At 35.5% G+C, this 17,050-nt stretch overlaps 1 protein-coding gene across 1 annotated transcript; it reads right to left on the bottom strand.

Annotated features, from left to right (window-relative positions):
- Positions 1-15,342: 15,342 nt before the first annotated feature.
- Positions 15,343-16,590, bottom strand: LOC149247317 (uncharacterized). The gene has a single exon (XM_089443857.1). The coding sequence runs from the start codon at positions 16,588-16,590 to the stop codon at positions 15,343-15,345; it is 1,248 nt and encodes a 415-aa protein (XP_089299983.1).
- Positions 16,591-17,050: the final 460 nt, after the last annotated feature.

Raw genomic sequence — 17,050 nt, 5'->3', positions numbered from 1 at the left:
CCGCCCTTGGTGACTTGACTTAAAGGCCAAGTGACATGAGAGAACCCCAACACGAACCTGCGATAGAAATTGGCAATCCCAAAAAATTTGTGAAGCTCTGTTAGAGTGGTTGGGGCTGGCCAATCCCAAATGACTTGTATCTTGGCTAGGTCCACATGTACACCATGCTCATCAATGATGTACCCCAAATATTGAAGTTGGTTCAGGCCAAAAGTGCATTTCTCTAAGTTAGCACACAGCTTGTGTTGTCGCAGGGTTTGAAGGACCTGTCGAATATGGTGGAGGTGCTCTTCCCAACTCTGGCTAAAGATCAAGATGTCATCTAAATACACTACCATGAATGCATTAGTGAAGGGTCACAAGATGTCATCCATCAGTCTCATGAAGGTTGGAGGGGCATTCATCAATCCAAACGGCATGACCAACCATTCGAAAATTGCCTCCTTGGATTTGAAGCCAATCTTCCACACATCGGAGGGTTCGATAGGCACCTGGTGATAACCTAACTTAAAGTCAATCTTGCTAAAATATTTGGCCCCCTTGAGCTGGTCCAGAAGGTCATCAATCCACGGGATTAGCTACCTATTTTAGACAATGATCTTGTTCAACGCCCGATAGTTAATACAGAGTCTCGAGGTCCCATCCTTCTTCTGTACCAAAACAATCGGGCTCCCACAGGGTGATGAACTTCGCCTGATGTGCCCTTTCTGCAATAGTTCTTGAATCTACCTCTTGATCTCATCGTTCTCCAGAATAGAGCATCGATAGATCATTCATTTGGGCAGCGGCACACCCAGGATTAGATGGATGGAGTGCTTGACCTGAAAGTGCAGAGGTACCCCTGTAGGTGAGGCGAAAATATTCCTGTACTCCTCCACGACCTTATCCATTTGTTACTACTGTGTAGAGGAGCACTGCTTGGAAGCCATGGCCACAAACTTCTTCTTTCCCTAAGGGTGAATCATAAGGAAAATAAATTTCGTGGTCTGGGAAATGATCTTACTGCATTGCTTTACAGTGATAAAAAAGATGGCAGTAGGCGGGGTTACCTCCGGTATCCTGTACAACTTATTGTCCAAAGTAATAATCACAAAGTGAGGTCTAGACTCATATACATCATGTCGCTTCCACAAGTATGGTTGTCCTAACAATACATCACAAACTTCAAGAGGAGCAACATCACATAGTACCTCATCCGTGAAGGGCTTTATGTGGTAGGGAAGGAAACATTGTTGTCTGATGTGCATATCTATTTCTTGGTGAAACCACCCGATGGTGTATGGCTATGGATGTGTTGTAGTCTTTAGGCCCAGCTACTTCATGACCTTTGCTGAAATGAGGTTCTTTTGGCTCTAGCTGTCGACAATGAACTGCAACGGAGAACCCTTCACCCACATGTGAGAGTGGAAGAGGCATTCCCCCTCCTCTGGATCTTTAGGCTCAATCTTCTGGATCTTGGTGGTGGCCACGATGGTATTGGGCTCCACATCGATGATTTTCTTCCCTTTGTCGTTCCCCTTATCGGGTTCTAATCCAGAGTTGGAACATGCATCTGATTTGGAGGCCTTCATCTTGGCCACCAGCGACTACTTGGCCCGACACTCACTTGTGTTGTGAGTGGAGCTCTTATGGAACTCACAACATTTTCCCATGTCCTTCTTTGTCTTCATGGTGTTGTTCTTTGCTTGCAGCTTCGGCGGGCTGTCCTGGGTAGCCCCACCTTGGCTCTGACCTTTGCTTTGTGGTTTGGGGGCACCTTTTCTTGGCTTTGGATTCGCAGATCCAAAGTCTCACTTATTCTATTTAAACTTCTGCTCAATCTTAACAACGTATCAGTATGTCGTGCAGAGCAAGGAAATGTCCATGAACTCCATCTCATCTTGGATGTACTTGTGTAGACAGTCACAGTACTTGAGTACCAAATGCAACTAAGTATCCTTCATACCCAGCTTCGTGCGAAGGGTATGGAAAATATTTGTGAACATCGGCACATGTTGGTCCCTTCCCTACCATAGCGTGGTCCACTTTATGTATTTATCTTCATAGCTCTCGACTGGGTAATATTGTCCCTTGATGGCATTTCGAAAAAAATCCCAAGTGGGTGCAGCTAAAAACAGCGAGGGTTCATTCTCGTCCTTTTGTTCATAGTAGGTTTCCCACCAGTCCTTGACATGTGGGGTGGCTTTAAGAAGTGAAAAAGTAATATTTTCCCGATTAAAAAGGTCATGAACTGAAAAATATCCTTCCAACAGATTTAACCATTTATCTACGACGTCTGCATCTTTCGGGCTCTCGAATATCGGAATATTGAAGTTACCTTGTACCTTAAAAGGAGTGGCACTTCAAAATTGGTTTATGGATGAAGATGCATCGCCTGTGGGTAGTCGTCAAAGGATCTGGGCAAAGTTATCCATCATCGCATTCCTTTGTTGCGAGAGGGCTTCTTTGAGAAACATTTTGAAAGGATCTCCTACCCCCTCATCTTTATTTTCTTCTGCCATGTGAGGTTGTCGAGGTTTGTGAGGCTAATATTGCAATGGTTCAACCAGATCAAGCCCTATCTCCTTATACCTGACCTCCTTAGGGACATGCAAAGAAAAACAGAGAAAGAGAAAACTTCTCTGATACCATTAATCCGCAGGCAATGGTAGCTTATCTCTGAGAAGAGATGTGGCAGCTACATGCCAACTGAAATATGTTACAATGAGGCTCAAGGGCCTATTTATTATTGGAAAATGTGAGAAAACACTAAACAAGCAAAACCCTAACCCAAGGAGATGTAACGCCAAGATTTTGTGGGCCCCGTTGGGGTTAGTTGGGAAGCCAACTTCCTGGGGTCATAACTTGGTCATATTATCTTCGTTTGGAGCATATGATACCTTGTTGGAAAGGTCTCTATGAGTACTATAGGCACGGGCCTCCAACGAACCTAAAAAAAAATGTCATTTGGGGGCTCAAAACTGCTTCGAAAGTTCAGGACCCGAAAAACTGATATAAATAGTAAATGCTGAAATAAACAAGGAAACATATGAAACTAACTAGCGGGTCTAGGTGGAATAGGTGGGTGGCCACCATTATCCATTTGGATTAGTTGGTGCCTCTTTCGAATGTTTTTCCTGAATCAACGGCCCTGGACGAATCATATACACAAGGATTCTTATGGTCAATTTGTGGCAAACAACAAGAATTGCCATAATACTAGTCTTGGGTGGAATGACTAAATGAAGATGTTGGATTTTCTGGCTCCTGAGGTGGGTTATTTGGTGGAGGACATTGTTGTGTTCAATGCTTCCTTCCACGTGATCAAGGAATCGAGTTGTTTTACCAAGAACTTCGGGCTTACTGTTGGGGCTGGAAGCACAAGAGGTAATGCTAGGAAGTTAGATGGGAATTTAGGGAAGTTTACATGGATAATTGAGAATTTCACAAGGCTGAAGGACCTCTTGAAGAGGAGGAAGATCATAGGGTTGTGTGTCAAGAGTAGGCGTTTTCAAATTGGCAACGCTACCGTCTTATTGTCTATCCTATAGGTACTCTGCAAATCAATTATATGTTTTAAGTTTCTTGGTTTTCATGTGAATGTGAATGAGAATGAATGATTGTCTTTAGTGTTGCCAATTAACTGCTTATTTTTTTATAGGGAAAATGCATCTAATATATTATTTGCAAACAAAAGAGATCACATCATACAATCCACGTCGAACCAACCAAAACTTGAATATACAAAATTGCTGCTTCCCAGAGCCAACATATGCTTTGGCAACAATTTCAAGTGATATTTTATCCTTTATGAAAATCCTTATCCTATCTTATATCTGGATTGCTAGATCCAATACAAACAAATTAGAGTAATCACTTCAATAAAAGTTGTTTAACATGGCCTTTTCCATAAAAATAGATATTCTCATATGTGTCTTCCTGCTTGCGTGACCAACCATTTGTGACCCCTTCCCAAGGAAGGGGAGTGACAAAGAGAATGATGTACTCAACAAAAAATCATTCCCAAAAGGCTCTAGCGTTGTATTTGTAGAAGTGATGTTTCACACAATTCCCCATTCAAAGCAAGATTAAACATATCTATTTTTGTCTTCTCTTCTACCCGGGAATCTTTGGGAAAACAACGTCCCCAATTCGATTTACCACTCCCTCGGAATAGATGGCAAGTTACTAGCCCTCGATGTCACATTTGATAAGCTCATGGGCCTCATAAGGCCAGATATCTGCATGGGTGGTAAGCTTCAAAGCCTCATTGTGTTCGAAAATTTATTCTTCGGCCCCATTCCAGAAACCTTAGAGTCCTGCATGTGCTCCAAAGGGTTTATTCCAAGAGTCCATTGATGTATTCTATAAGATGCAGTGTTGAGGATTCATGCCTATGTTTAGGCCTATAACACCCTTCTCTGTGCATTGCTCTAAATGGATAGAGTAGACCTGGTTTGGAGTGTGTATGAAGAGATGGTTTCCAATGATTTTCATCCTAATGTTTATATTTATAATACCTTTATTAATGCTAGCTACATGGAAGGTAAGCTGCATAAATCCTTTGAATTATTTGATGAAATGAAAACGAAGAAGATCGATCCCACTATTGTCACAACATTCTCATCTCTAGTTTATGCAAGGAAGACATGATGTAGGAAGCAAGTGACATGTTCAGAACAATGCATGCTCTTGATTTGGATCCTAATCTGTTTACATACAACGATATGATGGATGGATACGGCAAAAGGATAATATGAAGGAAGCCCTTAAGCTTTATGATGAGATGTTATAGAAAGGAATCAAGCCTAATGTTGTTATATACTGCACTCTAATTAATGGGCATTGCAAGGAAAGAAATACGGAGGAAGGAAACAATTTGTTTGTTGAAATGGTTGGAAAAGATATAACACCTAATACTGTTATTTACAACATCCTGATTGATGGTCACTGCAATAATGGGAATTTGGAGGAAGCACTTATGTTGTGTTTGGAAATGTTCAAGATGAGTCTCATGCCTGATGTTTTTACTTACAATTCACTCGTCAAAGGTTTTGTGTAGAAGAGAAGGTCAAAGAGGTAGAACGTCTATTGTGTGAAATGCATGAAAGAGACATGGTTCCAAATTGCATCACATAGAATACATTGATAGATGGGCTTTGCAAAAAATGAAAATCAAAGAAATCTTTGGGATATTGTGGGCAAATGGTGGAGAATGGGTTAGTGCTCGATGTTACTTTTTCTAAATTGATTAACGGGCACTGCAAGGAAGGTAAAATGGAAAAGGATTTAGGGTTGTATAATGAAATGTTGGTTAAAGGATTCACACCTATTATTTCACTTACACTGCTTTGATTGATGGATATTGCAAGAATGTAATGTGCAAGAGGCTTTCAAGTTACACGATGAAATGGTAGGAAAGGGTTATATGCCCAATGCTTTTACCCTAAGTTCTCTAATCAATGGGATTTGGAAGGAAGGCAAAGTGGATGAGACAATGGAGTTTTTCAGGGAAATAATGAGAAATGATTCACCCATTTTTACAACAATGAATGGAGACTCATTAGATGAATAGATAAATCGCCATGTTTGTAAGCCCAATATTTCTACTTACACCACTTTGATTTATGGATAGTGCAAAGAGGGAAATTTGCAAAATGCTATCCACCTCTAGGGAGATATGATTGAATGTGGTTTGAAGTCTGATGTTTTTACTTATACCTTCGTAATATGGGGGCACTGCAAAGAAGGAAAGAATTAGGATGCTTTGAAGCTATATGCAAAAATGTTGAAAAATGGTTTGGTAGCGAACACTCTCGTTTATAATGTTCTAATCATTACACTCCAAAATAATGGAGAATTGGAATTGGCATGTAAGTTTTCTGATGAATGTGCCAAAGTCAAAGCTACCAAGTAAAACAATTCAAGTTTTTTAAATTGGAGACTACAATTAACACACATGGTTTTATAATGGACTCATGGTTCATTCCAGGTTCTATGCTCCTCTGTAAACTATTGAGGGATCCAACCTATACCAGTCTATTGAAACAATCCCATTTATTTGAGTGCATTTGCAAGAATTATTTACCATTCTACTATGTATGGATGTTATTGGTGTTGACACCAGTTATGGAATGATAGTTTTTAGTTCAGTTTGGATTGAATCAACTTGATTCTACCCCTAGATTTCACATGCAATTGGAGGCATAATTAAAGGCACTTGCATGTGAGTCTCATATTTTCGACTATGCTATTTGCAAGAGGTGTAATCCGAGGAGCATTTCATTTTCAGGTGTCCCAACTACCATCTATGACGACATCAGGGGAAAATATCACTGCATTTTCTGTGATTTGGTAAGATTGTTGTCCACTTGCATCCAATATCTTGAGCATAGGTGTTCAACTCTTTAGATGGGTAAGGTGTTTAGCCTAAAGGTTTCTTCTGGGCCCTGCCTTGTCAGATTGATTACCTCTAGCCTGTTTCAGTACTTGGTGTAGCTTAGCGACATATAAATCATCTAGTGATCAACACACCAGGAACTGAATCAATGATTCCTATACAACTTCTCACCCTAGGGCTAGTGTAGTCTTTCCCATTGGGGTTAGGAGTACCCATCTCTAGCATAGATCAGATCGATAGTCCAATCTTGGTCAAATCCAATGTAATACATGTAGTCATACATTTTATATATCTCAATCAATATTTATTCTATTAAAAAGTTTTAAGTTTAGACCCCGCCAAGTCACGAGTTCAAACCTCATGGGGAGGCGCTGAGGAATGGAAGTCACTATGGGGGAATTAAACTTCCCAAGGGGCGTCCAGGCTTGACCAAAAGCACACACAAAATTGGTGGTAAGCATCTCATGGTGGGTGGATCAGTGTTCTTCCAACCAATAAGCAGTCTGACCCTGACATAGGCTCAACCTAGTTACAAAAAAAAAAAAGAATTTTTAAATTTAGTCATTCAATCTCTTTTCAAATACTTTACACCTTTAGGAACAATTGCTAATAATATTAAAATCCCTATGATCCATGAACCACCCATATTCTACCATCAATTCACCATTAAAATTAAATTTCGTAATTATTGGTAGTCGCAATGTCGTTGAAGTCTTTCAGTGGATGTGGCCTTGCAAAGATCTACGAGTGTCTTTGACGTGGTGGTCCAAGTGACATGGATGCCAACGAATATGTTTAAGTGGCACCCATCAAGAACGAGATTTATCCTTATCTATTGTTTTGGTGAATGAGAATGAGAATTTAGTGAAATTTTTAAACAGTATTGTAACAACAAAATTTCATATTTTATACATCATTAGGGTTAATGGGTAATCCAATTGGTTGAAGTTTTTGGCAAAATCATTAGTCTTTTATCATAAAATATGGATTCAATTCTCTTTAGATCTATCATAGTTGAAAATTTTCACTATTATAACAATAAAATTTCATATTTTATGACTTATCAAGGTTAATGGGTAATCCAATTGGTTGAAATCTTTGACAAAATCATTAGTATTTTATCATAAAACATGGGTTCACTATTATAACAATAAAATTTCATATTTTATGACTTATCAAGGTTAATGGGTAATCCAATGGGTTGAAATCTTTGGCAAAATCATTAGTATTTTATCATAAAACATGGGCTCAATTCTCTTTAGATGTATCATAGTGGAAAGATTTTCACAAATTCAATGGAAATGTCACCGATTCCATTATCTTTAATAAATTAAGGTTCAACATCTATCAGAATTGGATTTTCACAGCATTCACTATGACCAAATTCCGATAAAAAAAATGACTAAAATTACTGAGAAAAACTTGCTAAGAAATAAATATGCCTCCATTTGTAATCCGGAATTTCCCTCTAAAATTGCCAAGGAATTCCATCCAAACATTTAGAATACGGAAATACCTATGCCTTCAATACACGGCGAGAAATGGAAAACTTCGCATTTCATCCATTCACTGTACAATTTACTGCTGCTGATTGCGTCAGCAGCCATCACGGGCCCACTCCCCTACACTGACACTGCTGGGCTGTGGGTCGGCTCCAGGCACAGCAATAGCCTGCATTGGATTCGCACGAGGCTTGAAAGTAAGTGCACAGCGCGCCACGCTTGACGAAACCGGACTCTGCTCGCTCTGACATCAGCAATCCTAGTTTCTCATAAAATCAACATCAATAATTAATAATTCTCATCGATCACCGCGTCACATTAATATGATCCACAGATCTGTACCAACTTCGACATGGGCCGTGAATCCGTGATAACCATCCGGGCCCTGGCGCCTTCTAGTCAAGATAACGACGCTGATACGGCCGTCTGTTGGCCGTCCGTTTCGCAAACATATCTATAATCTAGTCAGTCTAAAGTCAGAATGACCTTCCCTTTTTTGTCAAATCAGGGTTAAGTTAATGATATGGCAAACGGATTTTTACGGATTCTTAATGTTGTAGTTTAGGTCGGAGTTGTGTAAGGACGCAACAATTTTGACAGAGGGTGAATTCCTAGCTAGGCTATAATTTTGACAAACGCTGAATTTTTAGTTAGAATTTGGTGAATTTTTTTTCTAGACATTTAACGGTAAGAGTGTCTAAATTGTTTTTTGTTTTTTTAATGGCCGAAATGGATTCAACATCATAAAAAACCTATGTTACAAAGTTTCCGCTATGCGGGTCCTTCTCATATGTGGGAAGGAAATATTGCCCAAATTTACAAGAAAATTCAAGTTAGGAGTGGCAATAATATAATATATTAAAATTTAATATATATTAAAAATAAAAATAAAATAATTTATTTATTTCCATTCAAAACTTGCCAATCAAATTCTATCTTGCAAAGAAACATGTAAAAGATTGAACTTTGAAACATTGCCAAAAAAAAATCAAAATATTAATCCATCAACAATTTCTCAATCAAATTCCTTCCCAACAAAGAAACATGTAGAACTCCCAAACTAGAAAAGAGATTGTTATTATTTGATCATTAGGTGATTTTATGCAACCCCTATATGTTAAGTCATTGGTTCAATTCTTCGCCCTTGATGTAACCTCACCAATATTATATATATAATATTTAATTATAATAGAGATAAGAAAAAAAAAAAAAAAAAATATTAATAGTAATTAAAAAAATTAAAACAATAGAGTTTAAATCCAATGTTATTTTAAAAAGAGTTTGTATAATAAAATAATAAATTTCCAAGTTAATATATATTTTATACTATGAAAATTAAATTAAAAATTGTTTTTTAATAATATTTATATTTCATAATTTCAACTATTTTTTGTTTATTTAGTATTCTATCTTTTGTCCATTCAGCGTGGGCGATAATGATGGTTTTGCCAGTGGCCAACAATCTTCCTAAATTCAGAGAATGTAGAGGGCAATAAGGAAATAAAAAAAACTCTGACAGTCAAAGGAAAAATCATGACAGCGAGGAATAGCACAAGGAAGATGTCAGTGATGGCACCCCGAATCACAAATTTCATGAGAAAAGCAGAGGCACTGGGGAAAATCGAGGCAGAAAATTTAGGAAGAATGATTGCCCTCATGTAGAATCCTCCAATTGCAGGCTCAGTGAAGGAGGATTGGGCTATAAAATAGCACAGGTTCAATGGTCAGCAAGCAGCGACAGAAGGAAAGCTACAGCAAAAAAAATAAGAATTAGGGAGATAAGTATAGCAAGGAATGAAGACTGCCAGTCCATCAAGAAGAGATCATGGCTTTGAAATTAAAGTGTAAGGATTTAAAGAAAGTAGTGGACTATTATAAAAGCAAAGCCACCTACAGACTGAAGGAACAACAAAAAGACGAAGGAACAATAGTAGAAGGAACAACAACCAGAAGGAATAGCAACAGAAGGAACAATGCTAGAAGGAACAACAAGCAAAAGGAACAGCAGCAGAAGGAACAACAGTGGAAGGAAGAGCAGGTCGAAGGAATCGCAGGCCGAAGGAACAACAACAGAAGGAACAGTAAGAATATGAAGGAACAATAATAGAAGGAACAACAAGTAGAAGGAACAGCAACCAAACGGAACAGTAGTAGAAGGAACAATAGGCCGAAGGAACAACAGGCCGAAAGAATAGCAGGTCGAAGGAACAACAGCAAGAAACAGCAAGCAAAATGAACAATAGAAGAAGGAACAACAACCAGAAAAAGGAACAGTGGCATAAGGAACAACGGACGACAGGAAAACAGACCAAAGGAAGAGTAGGTCGATGGAACAACAGCAAGGAACAACAAACTTAAGGAACATCAAAATGAAAAACATAAGGAAAAGCCCACAGAATTTACTCTCCCAGTTTACAAACCATAAATATCTGTGAAATATGTTATGTAAATTTGTTTTCTTAGCGGGTCAATATGTTAAACAGTACTCTAGAATAGCTAAAAAAACTTCGGAAGTTTTGATACCAAGCATAGGAGAAAGGTCTGCCTACCCATTTTACCGCTCAGTCTAACATATCAGAGCAACGTAATGTAAAATGAGCTTGCTCCAAAACCTTTTTTTTGATAATATAACAACTATCTGAACTTGTTAAAAAAAAAAAAAAAAATCTTCCTAAATTCTTTTATATCCATCCACCATCCACGTATATGAGGAGAGGAGAATGAATAGCTTTCCAATGGCAAAGATCAGGATTGCCCATATGCCTAATCTTCATTTGGATAGAAGGGTTTTACATAAACAGGTTGTTTCTCTTAGTTCCAGATCCATATCCAAATCTAAACCCAGCGACATACCCTTCCCTTCACACAGTTCCATCAGTTTAAGCAGCACCCAAGCTGGCAATGTCAAATACACCTACCTTTGCACTTATTCATTGCAGTGAAGTTCCCAAAACATCAAAAATCGGTTGCAGTGAAGCTCCCAAAAAACTCCAAAGTACCGGTTGGGAGCTTCCAGTACGTGTTCTCCAATGCTTGGGAATGGTACCGGTGTAACTGTGTAGAAAACCTTTGAGGCACCCAAAATATTAAAGCTGGACAGCTGTAGCTTGGATTTTCTCAGGTTGGAGTTGTGTAAAGGAAGACACTAAGTTGGACAGTTGTAACTGGGATTTTCTCAGGTTGGAGTTGTGTAACGGAAGCCACAACTTTGACAAATGTTGAATTTTCGCTAGGTGAATTATTTTTCAAGAAATTCAACTGTGGAAGTGTTTGAAGTATTTTTTGATGACGGAAATGAATTGACACCTTAAAAACCTAAGACACCCAAAATCCTAAAGCTTGACAGGTGTAATTGGGATTTTTCGACAGTTGTTTCCCTATTTAGGTTGTGTAGTCTTTTTCTTTCTTTTTCTTGCTCCTTTTCTTTTTTTTTTCTTTCATAATTTTGTGTTCTAAGAGTTGCGGAATTTGCAAGAATTTGCTGGAATCACAAATTTCAATACTGAAATTTGCATAATTTGAGTGTTACAAATAACTTTTAAACACATTTGATGCAACACAAAATTATGATTTTCTTAAAAGCAATTTTACCAAATTTAGAGTTTATATATATATATATATATATATATATATATTTGTAACAATTTTTTAAAAGTTTTTTATTATTTTAAATGTATTTTTGAAAGATGTTTTCCCTTTTTTGTGGCAACATAATTATTTTAGCAAGATTATGTATTTTAGTTATTTAAAATGTGTTTTTGAACGTATAAATGGATTTATTGCACTGAAAAACCACTCAACCATAGCTGTAGAAATTTCACGTATAAATGGATTTATTGCACTGAAAAACCACTCAACCATAGCTGTAGAAATTTCACATATTACATTTTTGAAACTTACCAGTCCAAGAAACCCTTCACTTATACCCGGAAAAAAAAGGCAAAAACCTATAATAGTTTAACAACTTATTTTGAAAAGTAAGAAAACTTTTAATAAAAATCACATCATCAGAGTTTTGTTGACGTGTTTCGGACCATCTAGTGTAGTTCATCGTGAGCACAAGAGGAAAAACCAAATCTTGGCTTCTTCATCTTGTCCTCGTATGAACCACACTTGATGATGTGATTTTTACCAAAAGTTTTCTTAATTTTCATGATATGAATCATAGAAACCTAAATTCAATTAAAACAACTCATTTTTCAAAAAATTAGGTATCCAATGTGTATAAACTTATCCATTTAAGTCGGTTATTTCAATAATTTTTTTTATCTTGAAATTTCCAATTTATTTTTGTTAAAATTCTGCAAAAATTTCAAAAATGGTAATTTTGAGTTATTCATATGTACAATCTAAATTCCCCAAAATATTTTTAAGATATAGAATTTATTTATATATTTGAAAAGTCATTTTAAACCACCAAAATTTATAATCTAAAGAAAAATTCTAGACCAAAAACAACTAAGTCAAAATGTAAACTTTTAAAGTAAGATTAGAGGTTCACAAGGAGAAAAGGGCCAGAGTCTGACTAGATAGGGCGAGTTTTAAGAGAAAAATCGAATCTAATGAAAAGGAAACAAAAGGGAAAGGAAAGTACTTCGTTTGATTATCCAAATTTAATGTAAAACCTTATGCTTCCTTAAAAAAATAGCAGGTATATTTTAATTTTAATTTTTTTTAATTAAAATGGTGATATTTAATTATTTAAAAAGTATAAAATAATTATTGAGTTTTTAGATTTATTGAGTCTAGATGTTCATTCTAGAGTTTAAGATGATGTGGCTGTCTATTAGTTATCAAAATTGAATTGAAATTTTATTAATATCAATTAAAATAAAAATTATGGAAAACTTAAAAAAAAAAAAAACTATACAAAACAACTAAATAATATTAACTCATAAAAACATTTACAAATAAAAAAATTAAATATTAGTTAAAATAAATATATATTAATTATCGACGCAATTTGATCTAGATCTTACTAATAATATTTTCTCTAAACTTCTTCCATGATAAACTCTTCCTTCCCTCCACACCTTAAAAAAAAGATTAAGATTTCCACTAAGGCTACGAGATTACGATCCGCTCTAAAGTTTGAACTGCTAACGACTGATTCCACCGTCCAGAGAACCTAGCGTCATGCAATGCTATTCCCGTGCTCGTCCTCTAACCATTGTTAAATCGCAACATGCAGCAACATGCAGCCATCTTATATATATTTTAGAGTTTTGTGTTAAATTTTGATTTTTTTATTATTTAAAACGTATTTATATATATATATATATAGATTTAATATTTTGAAAAATTTACAAATATTTAATATAAAAAATTTATAGTTTAAATTTTTAATTCTAATAAATTTTTGTGATATTTTAAATAAATTTAATTGAAAAATATACATAAAAAATTTCAAAAACATCTAATTCTCTTACTAAAAGGGAATAGAAGGAGCGTATTCCAGGTGTCCATCTTTTGTTTGTGCAAGGGACCACTGATAAGATTGCAAGAATTCTCAAGATGCATAGTATCCCTGTAACCTTTAGGCCCCTTAACACCATTTGTATGTCCCTCAGATCAGCAAAGGATCCTATCGACCCTAAAGATATGAAAGGGGTATATATTATCCCTTGTTCCTTTGGGACCCCCTATATTGGTGAGACGGGCCGCTCCATCAATAAAGGATAAGTGAACACGTAGTTGACCTTAAGCATAGGAGATCTAAGTCTTCGGCTTTAGCTGAGCATGTGGAAAAAACCAATCATCATGTTTGTATTGAAGAAGCTAAGGTCATTGCTAGGGTTTCTCACTTCCATCATCAGAAATTTAGGGAAACTCTGGAAATTGAAAAGAGGCCGAGCAATCTCAATAGAGAGGATGGTTGGAAAATCAGTGGATGTTGGGTCCCAACTCTCTCTTCTTAGTCGCTTCCTTCCTTTCTGCCCCTCCTCCTTCCCCTCCCCTCCTTTCCGATTGTGTCTGTAATTTATTATTTATTTATTTATTTTTACCTAATATTTATTTATTTTATTATTATTATTAATTTATTTTTATTTTTATTTATTTATTATTTTTATTTTTTTCTATCATTTTATTCTATTTTTTTTTTTTTTTACCTATTTTAAACTCTTTATATAGTTTGTTTTTTTTTTCTTTTCTTCTATGATTTTATTCTAATGTATTTTTTTTTAACCTAATATTATTATTATTATTATTATTTATTTTATTTTATTTTATTTTATTTTTTAACTCTTTGTATAGTTTTTCATGGGTTTTATTCCTTATTTATTTTTGCTATGTATTTATTAATTTATTAATGACTCTATTTATAGTTAATTATACATTCTATCATAATAGTTATATTTTCTATGTATTTATTTAATTGTTAAATCCCGTTTAACAACCAATTAAATTAAATTATTTATATATTTATTTGGTCCCTTATTACAACTAACTTCTTATTAAATTAAATTATTTATATATGTATTTTCGAGGTTAGAACCCTAGTCCATTTTAGCCGTTGGCCTAGCTAGCCGTTGGAGGCTCTGCTCCAGGCTGGATCTGGTTCTTCAACTTGCCCTGACAATGAACCACATTCGTTGGTTCGAAAAGCCTCGACAAATGATAGATCTTGTGATTTACGCCGAAAAATCTCTCATAAACCTTATATGGATCACAGAAGCCTCAATTCAATAATTTAAAAATCTTTTTAAAATTAATAATACTTTTTAAAATTAAATAAAAAATTAAGTCAATTAATCTATTGGGTCTTGGATAGATGGTGATTAGGTGTTTTGTTAAGACATTACATAATGTAAAGTCACCAGTTCAATTCCCCAGTGTTAAATAGATGATGATTAGATATTTTGTTAAAACACTCTTAAATGTAAAGTCACAAAAAAAATTTAAAAATAAAAAATTTAGAAAAAAAAATTAATTAAAAATTTGCTACATACATATATAACAATTAAATTCAATCCATATAAACCAAATTATCAAAATTAAAAAAAAAATAAAAAAAATTGATGAATAAAATATCTTACTAAATTACATGATCAGATTATAGTTTACTGGAGATTTAAACAGCTCCATCAAATCAGGGATTCCAGCAAAATTTCTACAGGGTATTCATTGGCACCGACCAATCTAAGCGCGTCTATATTGAAAAGAAGGTGCAAAGTCTAAAGTTTATTATCCCATTGAAAAAAGGTGCCAGATTGCCAACTCCATTGTCTTTTTTTTTTTTTTTTTCCGAGAAAAAAAAAGCTATATGTATTATATGAGAGATATAAAGTACTGATGATACATCCTTTTTCTGATAATATACAGATCAGAGCTATGATCCCATAAAGACATGAGCAAATAAAAGCCTATAATCTATAGAACTACATAATGTCTATGATATCTAAACTGATAATATCTGACATCAAAAACTCAAATATTTGAGACTGTCTTAAATGTAAAGCATTAAAGGTCTGGTAGGGCAAAATCATTTATCTGATAATGGGAATCATCAGATACAATCTCGAGATGCCAAAATTCAGAAGTAGAAGAAAGACCATTTTTTGAAAGATCGTCTGTTGTAGTGTTTTCGTCCCTATTGATGTGCTGAATAGAGCAGTTCTCCAGGCAGGTCCAGTAGAAGTGTATCCTATCTCTCCATCCAGTCAGGTGTTGTGCCAGAATGAAGTTTTTCTGATTTACTGAATCAACCCATAGCTTTGAATCGCCAAAAAAAGCCACCTGCTGTATGTCTAGGAATATACAAAATTTTAAAAGACCTGAGAGGGCCATGGCTTCAACCAGATTATTGGATCCCTGTCCTCCTTGCCAGAATGCAAAGAAGTGAGAATTTGCAGATATCTTTATGTGGAATCCACATCCACATTGGCCCTTTTGAGCTACCCCGTCGAAAAAAGCTGATGGCTGATGAAGATGAGCTATAGAAGACCTGGCTGGGGATATGTTTAAAATCTTCACTTTCTTCTGTGGGAGCGAATCTAAATAAGCAGAGATTAAATCAAATGCTTTAGCTGGAGAATAATTTGAATGGTTAAAGATACATGAGTTACGCCATTTCCATATAAACCATATGGATATGATGCATATTCTACGCCATAAAATCTGTTTCTTACTACAATCAATGAACCACTCCTGAATCGAAACATGCATATCAACTTTGAAACCATAGGCTCTTTCTAAATCTTGCCAAATGAGAAGTGAATGCTTGCATTTGAGAAAAATGTGAAGGTTCGTTTCCGCGTCTTCCCTGCATAAAGAACATACATTAGGACCAGTCCATCCTCTTTTCAATAAGTTCTCCCAGGTCAGATTCCGATTGTGGAAAGTGAGCCAAGCGAATAGGATCATCTTCATAGGAGAACCATCCTTCCAGAAAATGAGAGGAAAAATCGAGGAACGGGAAAAGTGCTGCCCTATCAGCAGTTGATATATTACTTTCACTGTTATATTTTCCGATTCACTAGTGATGTTCCAGGATAAAAAGTCCGATTCTCTTGTGCAGGTGAGACCCCCTTTATGTAGTCTACGGATTATGCTGTGCCACTGTTGCTCATATTTTTTGGGAATGTTCAAAACCGATGAATCTTTCCAACGCGGCACAGGGCCCTCCCAGGCAGCGATCAATTTATCCCAAGAAAAAATACCACCTCTATGGAAATGATTAAGAAGAGAAACAGGGATATCAATTACCATTGTCGCAGTTGTCCAACTTAAATATCTGGGCTACTCAGTAATCAGTTTTTATTTTTAAAATTTCCAATGATTAAATGCTTCCACATCCTTCATCATTCCTGACTTTTCTTTCTTTTTCTTTCCTTTAATTTTATTTATTTATTTTTCTTTATATCAGTTTTTAATTTAATTTTCACTTTTCAAATAATAAAAAGTATTTTAATACGATTTTTACATGATAATAAGGGGATTTTATTCCAGTTTCCTATATTCACAACAATTGTTAGCTTATTCTTGCATTTCCTATCCCAACATTCTATAGGTTTATATGTTTATAATAATTATTCTTTGATACTTATCCTAAAAGTTTTTATTTTTTACTCTTTTTTAATATTTCAACTTTATTTATCTTTCGAGATAAGGAATTTTTAAAATTCTGTATATGGTTTATCTCCAACATCCCGGATAAGTGTGAAAACCT

The sequence above is a fragment of the Pinus tabuliformis genome, chromosome 7 (genome assembly GCF_031772625.1).
Source record: "Pinus tabuliformis cultivar Carrire ecotype Pingquan chromosome 7, CPIR1, whole genome shotgun sequence".
NCBI classification, from domain to species: domain Eukaryota; kingdom Viridiplantae; phylum Streptophyta; class Pinopsida; order Pinales; family Pinaceae; genus Pinus; species Pinus tabuliformis.
The sequence above is the reverse complement of the archived record's forward strand: the minus strand, read 5'-3'. Positions and strand labels throughout refer to the sequence as shown.